Source organism: Xiphophorus maculatus, chromosome 22, assembly GCF_002775205.1.
Source record: "Xiphophorus maculatus strain JP 163 A chromosome 22, X_maculatus-5.0-male, whole genome shotgun sequence".
NCBI lineage: Eukaryota > Metazoa > Chordata > Actinopteri > Cyprinodontiformes > Poeciliidae > Xiphophorus > Xiphophorus maculatus.
The window spans coordinates 28,246,572-28,264,150 of NC_036464.1; the positions used below are offsets into that span (position 1 = coordinate 28,246,572).

Here is a 17,579-nt window from a genome sequence, read left to right on the forward strand (position 1 = left end):
AAAATGGTGTGTCGTCTGAAAGGAGGCCTCATGAAACTGATTCGATCCAGTAGGCCCACATGTTAACTTGGATATTTTCTTCATCACCTCTCTGTTGCATTCTTCTCTTTCTTTCCTGCACTCCGCTGCCATACTTTCTGTTGTCCGCCATCATGAGAAATTACTCACTGATGCTTATGGCTTATTACCGGCGATTAGACAGACATCTTCTCCCGCTCCGAGACAAACACTGCGCATGTCTCGGAGTGCCGTGTTCGAGTTAAAGAGGGAGGCGATGGCCGACAGCGGTAACAGAAACATGCAATTAGTAAGTCACATTATTGCTTGGATTTGAATTGCTTTGCTTTGGATCCAGTGAAAAAATGGATGTTGACAAATTAACTGGACAATATACTGGCAATTTACTGACATTTCCACAGTTGTGGTCTTGACTGGTCTGGAAATAAAATCTCGAGTCCGCAATGTTCCACACTGAGACAAGACCAAATGAAGTCGAGTCCGAGACAAGAACCACAGAAACACACACACCACAGAGAGACACAAAGCATTTTTTGCCCTTATCTGTGAATTCCATGACTTCCTACGACCTGAAATGAAATTTCATGACTTTCCAGGTTTGGAACATGGAAAAATTAAATTCCATGACTTTCCAGGTTTTCCATGACCGGTACAAACCCTGATTGCAGTTTTGTGAAACACAATGATTTTGATACGACTGACAAACCACCTCATTCTGGCACAAAACTTTCCGCAAAAAATAGCTTGTTTGCATTAAGCAAATTTACTTAATTCCAATTTGTGTATTTATGTGGTCACTTTCATGAACCAGCAAAATATTTATATTAAATGCAGTTTCAATTTTTTAACTTACAACTTGTTTTTAGATTGTATTAAAATAAAAGTGAAAAAGATGACTGTGTGTGTGCATGAATTTCTCCTCTTACCTGGATCTTGATTGGCCAGCTGAAGTTGGACACGTAGACGTAAAAGGTGATGTTGTGGTGAAGCCTGAAGTTAAACTTTTCACATGAGAAGCTGTCCCTGTGCTCCTTGATGTTCGTCCTCGCTATGACAGACATCTCCTCACCAGATATGGTACCAGCTGTGTTAACAGAAAAAAACATTGTACTTGATTAAAATAGTTAAGAGTAGAGCTTGAAAACATGAGAACTGTTCCACAAGTACAACTAAATATGACAAAAAGATTAATGTAGAAATCATATCAAAATTTCAAGCTTCATGGAACATACACAGTATCGTAGAAACAGAGCGTCTTGATGCTATTTTTACACGATGGCATGTCAACATTTTGTTTTAATGGATTTGCTTCATGCAATATCATTTGAGTCCACAGCAAATCCATAGCAAACCTCTTCAGTGAGCTCACCTATTTTCTATAAATTGTACAAAAAAATGTTCAAACCCCAGTGAGTGAAATCAATGAGGATTTTAAAAGAGCTACTGCATAACCTGAAACTCAAGCAGGAAAATTAATGTTCATGGTCCAAACTATTTCCCTGACAGTAATTCAGAGTAAGCTTGTAAATTCCTTGCGGAGCTCAACTGGTCAGGTTTCAATATCCTTCCTTCAGAGCATTATCAGCACTTCTCTGTTAATGGCTCAGTTTTTCAGAAGCTTTGAATAAAATATTTCCACCTCCTGCTTTATCAGGACCATTAAACACTCTATAATAACCCGCATACAATCACACGCGCAAACTAAGGAGGCTGGGGGCCTGAAGACACTCAATGTAAGCGCTCTGTGCTTCTATCTTAATTGAAATCAAGACGGAAAATGCATAAAATGCCCCAATGGGAGGAATTCAAAGCAGCTTCTGATTTGTTTTATCAAACTGGGAATGCCCTGAAGGCGAGTCGAAAGATGATCTGACCGGATTCTTACGGATTCTCATCCATCAATGTGAAATACTACTGGTTCATCAGGATTAATGAAAGCTGCATGCCAAACAATTAGACGATCATAAATTAAATGTAATTACAGTAAAAATTACAGCTCATTTTCAGATTCAAAGTATCTTGATGTGTGTCCAAATGAAGATTTCTGTACCAATGAAACCCTCCTAAGTTTCCATCAAGCCTAAAGTGCTCTAGAAAAAAGGAGGTTTTTTTTTGTTTTTCAAAATTGCCTCATTTCCATTAAGCAAATTTATTTTCTTAATTCCAACTTGCGCAATAATATGATCAATGGAAATTCAGCTACTGTTATCTCAAGAGTTAGGATGATGTCTTGTGACATCAAAATAAGTTTAAACCATAGAAATGGTTAAAATAATAACAGTAACTGAAACGTTATTGTCTTCAAGCTGAATCAGGCCATGCCAACAGATCAGACATTTTCAAAACAAGGATGTAAACTTTTCATTTACTGAACAACACACAGCGCTGATTCAGTTCATGAAGGCCATTCAGCCTCCTGCAGCTGTTTCCAGTTCCTCCGGCTGATTAGACCTTTACATAATCAGACTGCAGGTGAGCTGAACTCTGCTGGCATTCATCCTAAAGAGCTGTGCAGTTCAACAAAGAGCGCTTCAGTTTCCACATCAACTAACACACCTGTGGGTTTATAAATGTCACACATCTCACTGCTTAAGCAACAAGAAAATAAATACCGGGCTGATCACAGTGTTAAAAATCAGGAGATGAACTCTATTGTCATGTTAAGTTTGTTTAAGAGGAGCAAAGTTAGAGTGAAGAAAAATTTAAAGCCTCTGTAATCTTGACAGCAGCAGTTTTATCAAGTTTTTCATATTTCTTTTCTTACCATTTTAAGTTACGGCAGATAATATATTCTGTGCAACATGAACTCTAGAAAAAAATTGCAGAAACATTATTTGGAATGGGTTCTCTTTTTTTAAGATTGTTTATTTTAATGAAAAAAAATATATTTAAAATGTCTATTATATCCTGGTTTTCATTTTATTGGAATGAAAGTGAATGTTCAACTACAGATTTAAACCCTGGAAATACACCAACTACACTACAACTACGAAAATCTTGGATGGTAGAATCACTAAAAGGAAACAGAAGAAGAACTCTGTAACATATTTATGTCAGAAATATGTAACATAAAGCTACGGCTCACCTGTTGAGCTGAAGGACCAGGTGATGTTTAGGTTGAAGTTGTTGGAGGCGTTAATGGACATGTCCAGGTTTTTGTTAGCCTGAACAAAAAAATGAAAAGGATGTTTTAGTCAGCTCTTGTTCCAGATGTGGCTTTGAATTTGATTGTTCCACTTCAGACAAAATAAGATGAGTGTGTTTGTCATCAGTTTGCTTTTTGTCTGCAGTGATATAATGAAATTTGGTTTTGAATCGTCTCTCGATAAGAAAAACACGTTCCCAGATTCTTCAAAAATAACTTTGGCACGACCCCATTTTCTATTTGACCTCTGAACTTTTCAACTGGACTCAAAGAGAAAATTTGCTTAGAGAATTAATGAACTGAAACTACTTTGTGTTTGTAGACACTAGCTGTGTTTCTATTACAAATGTGCACCAAACTTTGCTGATTACAGATGGACTTTTAACACTGATATTCCTCTAAGGTTGAAAAAATACAATTTTGGATTTGTGGTGTTTCCATTAAATAAGAAGCATAATTAAAATCACACATGAAAAGGTTTGTTCACCCTACAAGTCATTAAAAAACATGGAGCACCAACACCCTCCTACCACTTCCTGTCATCTTCTTCATCGTTTCTGCCTGTAGGAGCATCCAGTTGTTGATCACATGACTCGTGTGATGTGAAAAAAACTGTTTCCTATGTAGTTCAAAAACATCATTCTAGCGCAAAACTTTAAATAGAAAAACATGTTTCGTTTTTAATTGCTGTGTTTCCATTAAATTAATATATTTTCATAATTCCAGTTTGTGCAACTGTATGATCAATGGTAACGCAGCTACTGAAACACAGTAGCTTGTGATGGAAAAATTACATTAAGGTAACGTCTGCTAGTCATGTTATATGAAATGCTTGTGAACTCTCACCAAAAGAACTATTTGGGTTACACGTAGAAGGTTGGAAGTTGTTTTCTACAGCTGCATCAGAACCAGACTGTCTCACCCCTTGTTGTTAATTCTTTATCTTTGGTATAAAACTCATCTGGGCTGCACAGTGGCGCAGTTGGTAGCACTGTTGCCTTGCAGCAAGAAGGTCCTGGGTTTGATTCCCGGCCGGGGTCTTTCTGCATGTTCTGTATGCGTGGGTTCTCTCCGGGTACTCCGGCTTCCTCCCACAGTCCAAAAACAGGTCAGGTTAATTGGTTTCTCTAAATTCTCCCTAGGTGTGAGTGTGTGTGTGCATGGTTGTTTGTCCTGTATGTCTCTGTGTTGCCCTGTGACAGACTGGCGACCTGTCCAGGGTGTACCCCGCCTCTCGCCTGGAACGTAGCTGGAGATAGGCACCAGCACCTCCTGACCCCATTAGGGACAAAGGGTGAACAGAAAATGGATGGATGGATAAAACTCATGTGTTGTCTCTGCCTTGAAGAGCTTTTCATCCAGACCTGCTTCATTACTGATTGTCCTACAAGCTCTCTGTATTGTGCACAAAATATGAATAAACCTGATTGAGTGATTTCACCTGAACAGTGATTGGAAATAGTATTTTTTCCAAGACAAGCTGCATTAGTGTTCCTACATACCTGTTCTGGTGTGGCCATAAAGTTGATGGCGGTGTAGTGGCGGTCATCCTCCTGAAGCAGGCTGAAAGTAAACTGGTAGTCGATCAGCAGGTTGTCTGAGAAACAAAAAGAACTCTGAATGAGTTCAACAAGCGCCACTTCAGGACCAAAACCATTACTTTTGTTGTGTCTGAACTCAAGTATCCACTCATTCCACTGCAATACAAGCATTCCAAATATAATTTGCACCCCAACATAATTCATTAAAGTCCTTCGAAGAAGCAGATTTATGAGAGAGAAAAGATGTGCTGCTGGCCCCGAGTCAATATTCAATTAGATGACTAAAGCTACAGTGGTCGAGTGTTTTGGTAAATGATCTCAATCTGTGACAAAAGTAAATACTGTTGAAGGAGGACGCAAACAGATGTTTTCTAAATGTGAACTTGAGGAACTTCATTGTGCCCGTTTGCTTTCTCAAACGAGCGTCCAGACAGATCCATAAACAAGATCGAGACTCTTAAATAGTCATGTCTTCGGAGTGAATTTTATAATTTATGAAAGCAGCTCCACATTAGTGTCTGGGGCTAATCTGCTGTCACAAAAACAATGAGGAGAGTACAGAATGAATTGTAAGTAATTCAACCTCTGGATATACAGCATAAGCCTCCCAGGGTCACCATGTCTGCTTGCTGGGAGTGAGGGAGGTGGTGAGGGGGTTTGAGGGGTAAAACCAGGAACAACAAAGGCAGAGAAGAAGGACAAAGATGGACTCAATCTAAAGGGATGGCAGTTCTGTGGGCAGGTAACGGGAGGAAAGCAAGTATTTTTCTGTACATTAGCATGGCTGCTAACCCTTAGCATGTTGATCTCAAGTAACACACTCCATATAGTTAGTTAAGATGCAAAGGTTAGCCAATATGCTGTCAAGAGCATTTGGCTCATCACTAGCACGTTGACTAACAGAGACTTACTCCATTCAGCATGTAGCTTAGCTTTATTTAAAAATCAGCATAAATTAGTTTAAATGTTACTACGTTGACAAATGAGGAAAAGCACAATTTTAAGTGGATTAAGTGTACTTTCACATTCTTTTTTTCTAACAAATACAGTTATACTTTGCATACTTTAAGTATACAGCTTTTTATGTAATATAAACATGCTTGAAAAGTATATTTTAAGTGCACTATTTTTGTGATTGAATTACATTTAAAATATATTTAGAACATCTTCTAAGTACATAAGCTTATTACTTAAACTTAAGTACTTTGTAAATTACATGATTCTTACACACTACAGTACACAGAAGGATCAATTACAACACACTTTACGATTGAAAAAAATTACATTATGCAGTCAATATATTCACATCTTACAAGAGAACATTGCCAATATACTATCAGAGAATTGTACAAATTGTCAATATATTAAAAGTTTACAGACAACATGCTCATGAAAATTAGCACAATAAAACAATAGGTACACTTTAGAGGAAATGTGAAAAATATTTCACCAAGGACAGAGTATTGTTTTAATACAATGTCATAGTATTCCAGTACTACTCCAGACAAACTGACATTTCTCCTTCCTAAGAACAGTGAGGATCAACAACAGAACATTACCATTCACTGCACCACTGCACTTAACAGAAACCTACAAAAAAGAACAATAGAGCAATTAAACAGAGAAAGCACTTGTAGTCTTAAGAGTAAAGAAAAATAGCAAAGAAAAAAATATGACTTACAATTTTAAGACATTGTGGATTCGCCATGTATGTGACATCATCAAAAGAACTGATAATGATTGGGACCAGATGCCTGGAGTAAAAAAACATTTCTGGGTGTCTTCTTTGCCTGTAAATGTTAGAAGTAGAAAAAAATAGTCAGCAATATCATAAATACGTTGATGCAACTTCAATAACTATGAAGTTGTTTTAAGTGTGGACTTAAAGGGGACAAACTGCCTTAAAAGCTTTCTACCCATGATCTGAACACGCTGATCCTGGTGGCTGGTGGTGGTCATCGGGCAAGAGGCGGGGTTCACCCTGGACAGGTCACTAGTCCATGACAATGAATAAAATGTATGAAAGAGAAATGGCAGATTAACAAGGCAAATTACATTCTGTACAATTATTTTCAAATCAAATCATGTTTATTAAGCACTCAGTGTTGGAAACACACCAGTTTGTGCTGTTGTTAAAAATGTAGCTCAGTGTAAAAAAAAAACAAACAGCATACCTTACACCATAAAAACGCTGTGGAGATTCATCCTCAAAACTGGGGCGATGATCCAGTGGAGCCAGAGCCTTTTCTGAAACAGAAAAGTATTTAGGTTTTTCATATTGATTTGCTTAAACTGCAAAAATATGTTGAAGATAAAAATGATGAACGAGTTATAACAACAGCCTCAAAATATCAAAGTCTTTTTGGCATACTGAGCTTAATTAAAACCAGGTTAAGTTTATGAAGAAAACTATATTAAGTCACAGCAAACAGGGCCTCCATACAGTTATAACATGAAGTTGAATGATTGTTATAACAATCATAAAAGTCACAATAACATTGATAAATGACTATTTCTGAAACCAATGTAAGTTTGCTTATACATTTACTGCACTGTTTATAATTAAACTAAGATAATTAGGATTTTGATGCAAACTTACCACCAGCTAGCTACACGTTAGCAGCCTTTGTTCCTTCAGGTTCCTTTCGTGACCCACATTTCATTTCCATCCAGTTCTTGTCCTGTTGTGTTATTGTCTAACTCGGACTAGGACATCACCAACTTGAATTTACCAAAACTACTAATTATTATCAAGGCGCTCTCTATTTTTAAGGCAATAATGGGCGACTAAAAATGACGAATTTGAACAGCATATCTGTCAGGCTCAGGCACTGATGGACACAGGGACTGAACAGAAAATTACAACCAGGTATTTATTGGGAGGTCGACAAACTCTTAGTCAGACAGGCCAGGGTCAGAACCAGGGAATCAAATCAGGATCAGGCGGCCCCTGATCTTCGGGCCGGGCAAACAGGGGATCCGAGCCCGCGGGTCCAGAGCCCAGGTCGAAAACGGGTATCCGGTCAGACAGGCCGGGGGGTTTGAAGCCAGGAGGTCCTTTTCCAACAGAGAGGATCAGGGACAGGAGAGGGATCGCTGAGGGAGAGACAGACAGACAGGTTAGATTCTGGGCAGTCGGCTCAAGTCTCAGTAGCAGGTCTGAAGGTGTTACCGCTGAGGGTTTCACACAATCTGACGCCGTGCAGGGAGAGTTCCGTCCTTATATGGCAGCAGCTGGAGATCAGGAGGATGATGATCAGGTGCGAGTGGTCACTGCACAACAGCAGCTGTGACAGGTCCCCCCCCTCAAGGCGCCCCTCAGGACAACCGACGGCCTCCCCGACGATGGTAGAAGTCCCTGACGAGCTGGGGGTCCAGGATAGCAGAACGCGCCACCCAGCTCCGCTCCTCAGGACCATACCCCTCCCAGTCCACCAGGAACTGCAGACCACGCCCCCGACGGCGCACATCCAGGAGACGGCGAACAGTGTAAGCAGGGCCGCCGTCAACAATCCTCGAAGGAGGGGGCGAGGGGACGGGGGGACAAAGGGGACTAGAGACGACAGGTTTAATTCGGGACACGTGGAACGAGGGGTGGATCTTCATAGTTCGAGGCAGGGCAAGGCGAACCGTCACTGGATTGATAATCCTAGTAATGGCGAACGGGCCAATAAAACAAGGTGAGAGTTTCTTACAGTCCGTCTTTAGAGGTATGTCCTTCGTGGACAACCAAACCTCCTGACCCGGTTGGTAACTGGGGGCGGGAGTCCTGCGACGATTGGCCAGGAGGCGATTGCGTTCGGCTGTCCGGGAGAGGGCCGCACGGGTCCGTCGCCACAAACGATGACACCGGCGGAGGTGATGCTGCACAGATGGTACTGAGAGTTCCGTTTCCTGAGAGGGAAACAGAGATGGCTGATAACCCAAGGACACCTCAAATGGGGACATACCTGTGGCTGTACTGGTCAGGGAGTTGTGGGAGTACTCCACCCAAGGTAGAAACCGAGACCAAGAGGCAGGATCACTTCCGACAATACAGCGCAGGGCTGCCTCCAATTCCTGGTTAACCCTCTCTGTCTGGCCGTTTGTTTGAGGGTGGAACCCCGATGAAAGACTCGCCGTGGCTCCTAAGGCTCGACAAAAGGCCTGCCAGACCCTGGATGTGAATTGAGGCCCCCGGTCAGTAACAATGTCCATAGGTATGCCATGAAGTCGAACCACATGGCACACCAGGAGATTGGCCGTTTCCATGGCAGAGGGCAACTTGGGTAGTGCTACAAAATGGGCAGACTTGGAAAACCGGTCAACAATGGTTAAAATAACAGAGTTCCCTTCAGACGGGGGAAGCCCCGTAACAAAATCCATAGAAATGTGTGACCAGGGTCGGCCTGGGAGCGGTAGAGGGCGTAAGTAACCAGCGGGTTGGTTGTTGCTGGACTTACCCTGACTACAAATGGTGCAGGCGGAAACATACTGATGGGTGTCCTGAGCCATTGATGACCACCAGAAATGACTCTGCAATAAGGTGAGTGTTCGATGGACCCCAGGATGGCAGGCGAACTTAGACACATGGATCCACTGGAGAACCTTAGGACGAACACTTTCTGGGACAAACAACCGGTTGGGTGGACAGTCCACAGGGACGGGTTGTATCTGCTGAGCTTGCCTCACCAACTGTTCGATTTCCCAGGAGAGAGTTGCCACCACACATGAAGCCGGTAAGACACTTTCTGGTGCTCCTTCCAGGGCCTCAGGTTCAAATTGACGAGAAAGTGCATCGGGTTTGCAGTTCTTGGAGCCAGGTCTGTAAGTTAAGACAAAGTTGAATCTTGAGAAAAACAAAGACCATCTGGCGTGGCGTGGAGTTAACCTTTTAGCGGACTGAATGTAGGATAGATTTTTGTGATCGGTCCAGACTATAAACGGTTGTGTGGACCCCTCCAGCCAGTGGCGCCACTCCTCCAGAGCCAGTTTGACAGCTAGTAGTTCTCTGTCCCCCACACTGTAGTTGAGTTCAGGAGGGCTGAGTCTCCTGGAAAAAAAGGCACAAGGACGTAGCCCGAGAGCAGAACCAGAATGCTGGGACAGAACTGCCCCTACACCAGTGGCCGATGCATCCACTTCTACAACAAACTGTTTTTCAGGGTCCGGGTGAATGAGGACTGGTGGGGAGGAAAACAGTTGCTTAATTTTCTTAAAGGCCACTTCTGCTTCCGGTGGCCATGCAAAGGACTGCTTAATTGAAGTGAGGCGAGTCAAAGGCTCAGCCACAATGCTGTAGTCCTTTATGAACTTGCGATAGAAGTTCGCAAAACCCAGGAAGCGCTGGAGTTGCTTACGAGTAGTGGGTTCTGGCCACTCCACCACTGCTTTGGTTTTGGCAGGATCAGCTCTGATCTGTCCCACCTCAATGACAAACCCCAGGAAGTTAATGGTGGAAAGATGAAAACTGCATTTCTCAGCTTTAACAAACAGTTTGTTCTCCAGCAGCCTCTGGAGGACCTGACGAACATGACTGACATGCTCCTCCTTGGTCTGTGAGAAGATAAGTATGTCATCCAAATAAACGAACACAAAATGATTCAAGAAATCCCTCAGAACGTCATTCACAAAGGCCTGGAAGACAGCAGGGGCATTAGTTAGGCCAAAAGGCATCACCAAGTATTCAAAATGCCCTATGGATGTTTTAAAAGCTGTCTTCCATTCATCTCCCTCACGTATCCTGACTAGATGATAGGCATTACGTAAATCCAATTTGGAGAAGATGCTTGCCCCCTGCAGCAGTTCAAAAGCCGTGGACATAAGAGGTAATGGGTATTTATTCCTAACAGTGATCCTATTTAACCCCAGATAGTCGATGCATGGACGTAATGTCCCATCTTTCTTTCCTACAAAAAAGAAACTGGCACTTAGTGGGGATGATGAGCGGCGGATGATACCAGCGGCCATGGAGTCGTTGATATAGGTCTCCATGGCCTCCTGTTCCTGCCTGGACAGACTGAACAAGCGACTGTTGGGCAGCGGAGCATCGGGCAGGAGCTCTATCGTGCAGTCGTATGGTCGGTGAGGGGGGAGCGAGAGGGCTCGGGACTTACTGAAAACGGCAGCTAGGTTGTGATACTCAGGAGGAACCAATGACAGGTCAGGGGGATCCGGACTGTCACAAAAACTCCCACAATCAGGCTGAGCAGCACGAAGACAGTTATCAGAACAGGACAAACTCCAACTAACTATCCTCCCTGTGACCCAATCAATATGGGGATTATGAAGTCTCAGCCATGGATGCCCCAGCACCACGGGAAAACTGGAGGACGGGATTACTTTAAATTTGAGAACCTCCCTGTGGTTCCCTGATGTTATCAACAGAGGGGATGTCTGACATGTAACAGAAAACAAGAGAGAACCATTAAGACCCTTAGCCGATAATGGTGAGCTGAGGGGTTCAGTGGGGATGTTGAGTCTTTTAGACAAGTCTTCATCAATAAAGTTATCCTCAGCTCCAGAATCAATTAAGGCCGTTAATGAGTGGGAGGTTGACTGGTGGCAAAGCTTAATGTCAATTAGCAGGCGGCTGGTAGAGAGTTGGGGATTGCCCGTGCTGCTCACTAGAGTCCCCACCTCTAATGAGCCTTGTCTTTTGGCCGTACAGGGCAGCTGGAGATTCTGTGCCCAGGTTTACCACAATAGAGGCAGTCTCCTGTTTGAAGACGCCTCTGCCTCTCTGTGGCAGTCAGGTGCGTTCTACCTATTTGCATGGGTTCGTCGTCAGGGGGCGCTGGAGCCGGTGACTGGGCCGGCGGAAAAACAGGGGTGGCGCTGCTGCGTTCCACCGCAGGCTGAAACAGCCGAGGAAGTGCTGAGGCGGACTGGCCAGATCGCTCCCGGCGTCGCTCACGAAGCCTGTTGTCCAAACGGATAGACATTGTAATTCGTGAGTTCAAGTCCTTGGCCTCATCACTGATGGACAGACCGTCCTTTAAGGCCTCAGTTAAGGCTTGATAATACACTCCTTTGAGCGCCTCGTCGTTCCATTTTGTGTCTGCAGCCAGTGTGCGAAACTCCACTGAGAACTCGGCTGCACTACGGGAGCCTTGGCGCAGTTTGAGCAAGCGCTTGGAGGCGTCCCCAACATGATCAGGGTGATCAAACACTGTGCTTAATTCGTCAGTGAACTGTTTAAAGGTAAGGGATGTTAACGGTGTAGTGGAGTCAAATGCTAGCGCCCAGGCTAAAGCCTGATCCCGCAGCAGTCCCATGACATAATATATCTTGGATAAATCAGAGGCAAAGGCCATAGGTTGCTGATTAAACACCATCCGACATTGTAACAGAAAACCCCGGCACTTCGACAGTTCACCCGAGAATGGAGGGGGGTCGGGAACATACGGACCCCGTGAACTTGCCGGAGCGGGGGGAGCCGGAGGCTCGGCCGGAAAGGAGGCGGGTGGAGGAGCAGCTGCAGCAACAGCAGCTGACGCGCCTGACGGTCCAGGACTTGGGGAAAGCGCTAGGGTGAGTTTTTCTACCTGTGAGGCCAACTGGGCGATTTCCTGATGGAGAGATTGGCTGGCCGCTTCTAGCCCAGCGAGGCGATGAACGCTTTGCCCTAGCACGACTCCTTGTCGGCTTATGACGTCCCTCAGGGCGGCAGGGGGTTGCTGTTCAGTCGGGTCCATGAGTTTACTTGGTCAGATTGTTCTGTCAGGCTCAGGCACTGATGGACACAGGGACTGAACAGAAAATTACAACCAGGTATTTATTGGGAGGTCGACAAACTCTTAGTCAGACAGGCCAGGGTCAGAACCAGGGAATCAAATCAGGTTCAGGCGGCCCCTGATCTTCGGGCCGGGCAAACAGGGGATCCGAGCCCGCGGGTCCAGAGCCCAGGTCGAAAACGGTTATCCGGTCAGACAGGCCGGGGGGGTCGAAGCCAGGAGGTCCTTTTCCAACAGAGAGGATCAGGGACAGGAGAGGGATCGCTGAGGGAGAGACAGACAGACAGGTTAGATTCTGGGCAGTCGGCTCAAGTCTCAGTAGCAGGTCTGAAGGTGTTACCGCTGAGGGTTTCACACAATCTGACGCCGTGCAGGGAGAGTTCCGTCCTTATATGGCAGCAGCTGGAGATCAGGAGGATGATGATCAGGTGCGAGTGGTCACTGCACAACAGCAGCTGTGACAATATCATATTATGTTGTGTGATGTTCTTTTTATGGCGCTTTTTTAAAAATAAAATGAAAGTGAGCATTACCAACAATCTGGTCTGGAGTGTGAACTGGAGCTAATGCTGTTCACTAATAGATACGTAGATCTTACATCATACATCTGAAAATGGATTGGGCAAAAATAGCTTCTGTGTTTCAGTTAAAAAACTGAAAACAACAGATCATATTTGGAGAGACTTGAAGATACCTGCTATATTTAGTGTTTAGAACAAGTATTGTATTTGTTGTAGAAACTCTGTCACTAAACTGTCAATGTTTGATGTTTTGAGGCATGAACACATTATGTACTACTTTGTTAAGCAACATTATATCAAGTTCCTCTATAAGGACTGTTATTTTTTTATTCTTTGTCATTTTAACAAAATAGTAAAAGATTATTAAGGCACCTAATGCCTTAATAATGCCTTCATTAACCTAAAATATACACTGAGATGTAACTTATTTAACATACTTTAATTTCAGTATATATACTAGTTTACTTTTAAAGTAAGCTTTAAGTGAATTCAAAATCTATTTTGAGCATATATTTTAAAATGACACAAAATGTCATTAAAATCATACTGTTTCATTGGTACATCAGTTCATTGGTACATCAGTACATTGGTATTGAGCAAATACCAATACCAAAAATTTTTGGTTAAAACAAGTTTGTACTTCATTCAGTGGCGAGAGGATCCAGAAACTTTCCACAAATTAAAGTAGCGATACTTCATACAAAAATACCTTGAGTAAAAGTAAAATTATTGTTCATCTTATTTTTATGTATTGCTTTTAACACAGAGCGTTTCGTGTGAATCTTTATATAAAGGCTGTTTATCTATTCTATTCCAAAAAGCACAACGGAACAAAATTACTCCTAAAATTAAATTGTTTCCAAAAGGTTAGTCAAGCAAATGTAACTTGCTTCCAACTCTGCCTGGCGCGAAAACGTTTCATTGAAAACTTGGGTTTTTTAAATTGTCATGTTTCCATAAAGGGTAATTCCCATTTGCGCAATTTTATGATCAATGAAAACAAACCTAGTGAGAAGCTACACTAGGTTGGCAGACTGAGGGAAAAGGAATAATTAAAACAGAGAGCTGAAGACAAAATAAAGGAAAAATAATAATCAAAACGATTAAATCAACTAACACAAAGGAATGAACTGATATGTTGCCAAAAAGAAATGTCCACTTCTTTCAGTAATGGGCTGCTTTCTAACCTTTGATGTCTGAACTCAGCAGAGACACTGTGAAGCTTTTCAGTTTACAGAGCAAAAATAAGTTGATATCACATGCAGGGAGAGAGTCTGTGTTATCACCTTCCTCTTAGCTGTACAATCCCGGGGCGTCACCAAGACGAAAGCAAATTATGTTTGACAAACACTCTTGTTTTGTTCACCATTCATGGCAATTTAGTCTGAACAGCAGATACGATCAGATCAAAGAGGGTTTTTCTTCTTCCCCGCTCTCTTCCAGGCAGACTTGCTCTGATGCAGCTCAATTGTTTATCCCATAAGGGTCGCAGCAGCAGAGCGTGTGGGGGTTTTATTTGTCAAGAAAAAAAGGGATGCAGACTTGAGTGTGCACATGTGTAAGTGTTTCTCCAGTGAATCCAGGGTGTAAATTCTTGAATATATTACGGTCATGTGTGTTTAAGAGCATACAGGTGTGCATTTCTTACTGTCTTGCGCTGTTAATTAGGGAGGAGAAGAAAACAAACACATTTAACTCACAAAGATCACATAATAGGTCCTTTCTGAGCTTAATGTCAAGGCAGTTAGGATCAAGGTTTAAATTTCATTTTACAAATCCCACCTGCGAAATCTAACAGCAGTTTCACTAAGAAAATGACATGTGAAAATTCACATGTCACATAAATTACATTAATATACCACAAACTGTATTAGAAATGTCTTCAAGTTGAGTAATGTGTAAGCTGATGAAGCCAAAACAAGTGCGGACTACCCGGTATGGAGCAAAAAGACGGAAACCCCCATTCAGAACTTAATCCAGTGGAGATATCTGCAGCGAACAGCAGCAAGCAAAACAGGTGTCAACTCCCCAACAATGTCATTTTGTCAGATTGTCTGATCGACATTTCATGCAATGCTTGTTATCAACTCATTATTTCCCATTTGCAACACTTTCCAGATGGAGAGTGGAGCACGATGTGCAGCGTCAAGGTATTCAGAAAACAGGTGAAATAAACAAGAGGACCACAAGGATTTCACACTGAACATGACTGGAGGTCAAGCTGGAGTTGATGAATCTATGGGAAATTCATCTTGGCTTAAACAACAATGCATAAGACACCAGAAATGTTGCAATTTGTTATTCAAGCAAACTGGGAAGGGAAGAGAGGGAGAGTAAAATTTATACAGCGGCTTTCCAATCTCGATCCACATCTACCCATTGGTTCTCACAAACGGGAACACATTTATACACTGAGATGCAGACAGTGTTTGGCTGAAAGGGTCTTGGCCAGAAACCTTCTCAGGAAGAAGCTGGATCTGAACCAATAACCTACCAATTGCAAAATAAAGTACACCAATGTACCACACACATACAGTACATATGTAAAAAATCTGGTTTGCCCCGACATAAGGGGGCAATCCAAACAGACACACAGAAGTCTGATTGAGGTTACATAGCATTATGAATAACCACGAAAAATATTGGATTTCAGCCAAAAATCTGAACTGAGCATCAATACTTCCTGTGTGAAAGCTGTGGCTCCTGGTGTATTTGTGTCATGTGACCACTTTGTTTCTGTCCTCCAACAGTAGTATTGTGAACCACAAACAAAAAAAGGTAGCCTGGTGCTCCTTTAGTTTTTCTGCGTAAAGTTGCTGTTGATTTAAGATGCTACATCTGCCAACCACCACAAGAGGGTTCTGCATCAACATCAGCAGCCTGTCAACAACATACATTCCTTTGGCCTCAGGATACCATTACCAAGAATCTTTGGCACACAACAGATTGTAGCTATAATGAATGTCCTCCAGTCAGAAAAGCTGTTCAGCGCCAACTTCTTTAAAGCAACGAATGAAATTTGAAGTGGTTGAAATATTCTCAAAGCATAGTTTGTCTTGCATATCATTTTAGCCCTCAAACAACAAACCTTAAGATAAAAAAAACATCACAAATTAACTCCTTTTCAAGCCTCAATACTCACTTCTTAATCTATATCGAACTAAGTTATTCAGCTACTCTTTGAGTTTGTCTCCGTTTGTGTTTTAAGGGAGATTATTGGGCCTGGAGGGTATCGTGGTCTGCTCTATGCTGTTTGGTTTAACTGATCATTGAGCCGTCTGCTGGTCTTGCCAGTGGAAGCTGTGGGACACTCACTGGGAGCTACTAATGAGACATTCATTGTAATTTGCTGTGATGGAGTATGACAGTAGTTCATTAAATTGTTGTCGTGGCGACGCCTGCTCATAAATGCGAGCCAGACTGGGGGGCAAACTCATTAAACTGCAAAGTTGTCTTTCATCAATTGACTAGCGGTTCAATATGAAAGCCTTTACTAAACCAAGGCGACTGTCTGCGCTTCAGCCCCAGAAGACATGAGGAACATGGCAGCCAATAGCTGGATGCTTGGAATTTATTATTCTATTCATCAAGTTCATCAACATAAATTTCTGACAGGTGCTGCAACATGAACATATAAACCTGGGACTATACAGCGCCCTGATATTTACTGTGTTTTAATCAATGCAGTCGGTACAATGAAGTAATAATACATCTGGCCTTATAATATGCTGCTTAACTTAACTGCTTTCAAACCCAACAGAAGACTGTTTGTTTGGAGTAGTGCAGTGTTAAAATACCAGATTTTTATGGATTAATTATGGAGATTTTAATGCGTTAGAAATTTAACGCAATTATTTTGAGTGGGACTTTTGTATTTGTGCTTCTGGTAGGACTGTAAATTTGACACTGGTAACATTCTGAAACCACAGCAACAGATGGCAAGTCCACTTTTATTGGCCAACAGTGGGTTAATTTTTGCCTCAAAAAACAAATTGATAGGACACTGGAAAAGGCTATTATTGTGCTCAAGTTGTGCTAAAAGGAGTTAGCCTATCAGCGAAGCTATTCAAGCCTAAAATCCATGAATGACGAAGGATTCCTGAAACACTGAAAACTGAATGGGGAAAATAGCACTTTGCACCAATCTGATGGTTAAATAGTCCAAAAACAGAATAAAACCTAATATCTGTGTGGTTGAGTTCATGTGTCTATTTATTCAATAATTTTGTGGCAAAAAAGGTTTTTGAATCGAGAATGTTGCATATTTTGTCGATGTATGGTTTTCGATTAAAATGGTATTCATTAATTACGGACCCTGCAATGAACCTGATTAAAAACTTTCATCCAGTCCCAACACTATTTTGAACCCATCATTACAGAGTCCAAATCACAGCACCTCTAACAGCTGTGCTAGCTGTCAAGCTAGCAATCCTAAATGAAGAAGCACCACAAGAAGCTAGAGGAAATATGGAGGATCCAAAAAGTAAATGAAGAAGTTATGGAGAGTGAAATCTGCAGTGGATTTTAGTAAACTTCAAACTATAACCCCACAAATTGAGGGAGCAGCTACAGAAGATCTGAGATGTCTGCCCAAATGAGTGCATTCCTACACGTTGTTCCAATGAACCCTCAGACCATC

At 42.3% G+C, this 17,579-nt stretch overlaps 1 protein-coding gene across 7 annotated transcripts in view; it reads right to left on the reverse strand.

The window, feature by feature from the left end:
- The window catches only part of LOC102221619 (attractin-like protein 1), a 361,245-nt gene that overhangs the window by 160,139 nt on the left and 183,527 nt on the right, over positions 1-17,579 (reverse strand). For 5 of the 7 annotated variants that reach the window (XR_002752045.1, XR_002752046.1, XM_023327068.1 and 2 more), the window contains 3 exons: positions 4,666-4,760; positions 3,104-3,182; positions 945-1,102 (listed from right to left, as the gene is read on the reverse strand). Coding sequence is in view for 4 of the 7 variants with exons in the window: in XM_023327068.1 (XP_023182836.1) it covers positions 945-1,102; positions 3,104-3,182; positions 4,666-4,760 (332 nt within the window). In the remaining 3 variants the exon portion in view is untranslated. The other 2 variants (XR_002752047.1, XM_023327069.1) reach the window with 2 other exon arrangements.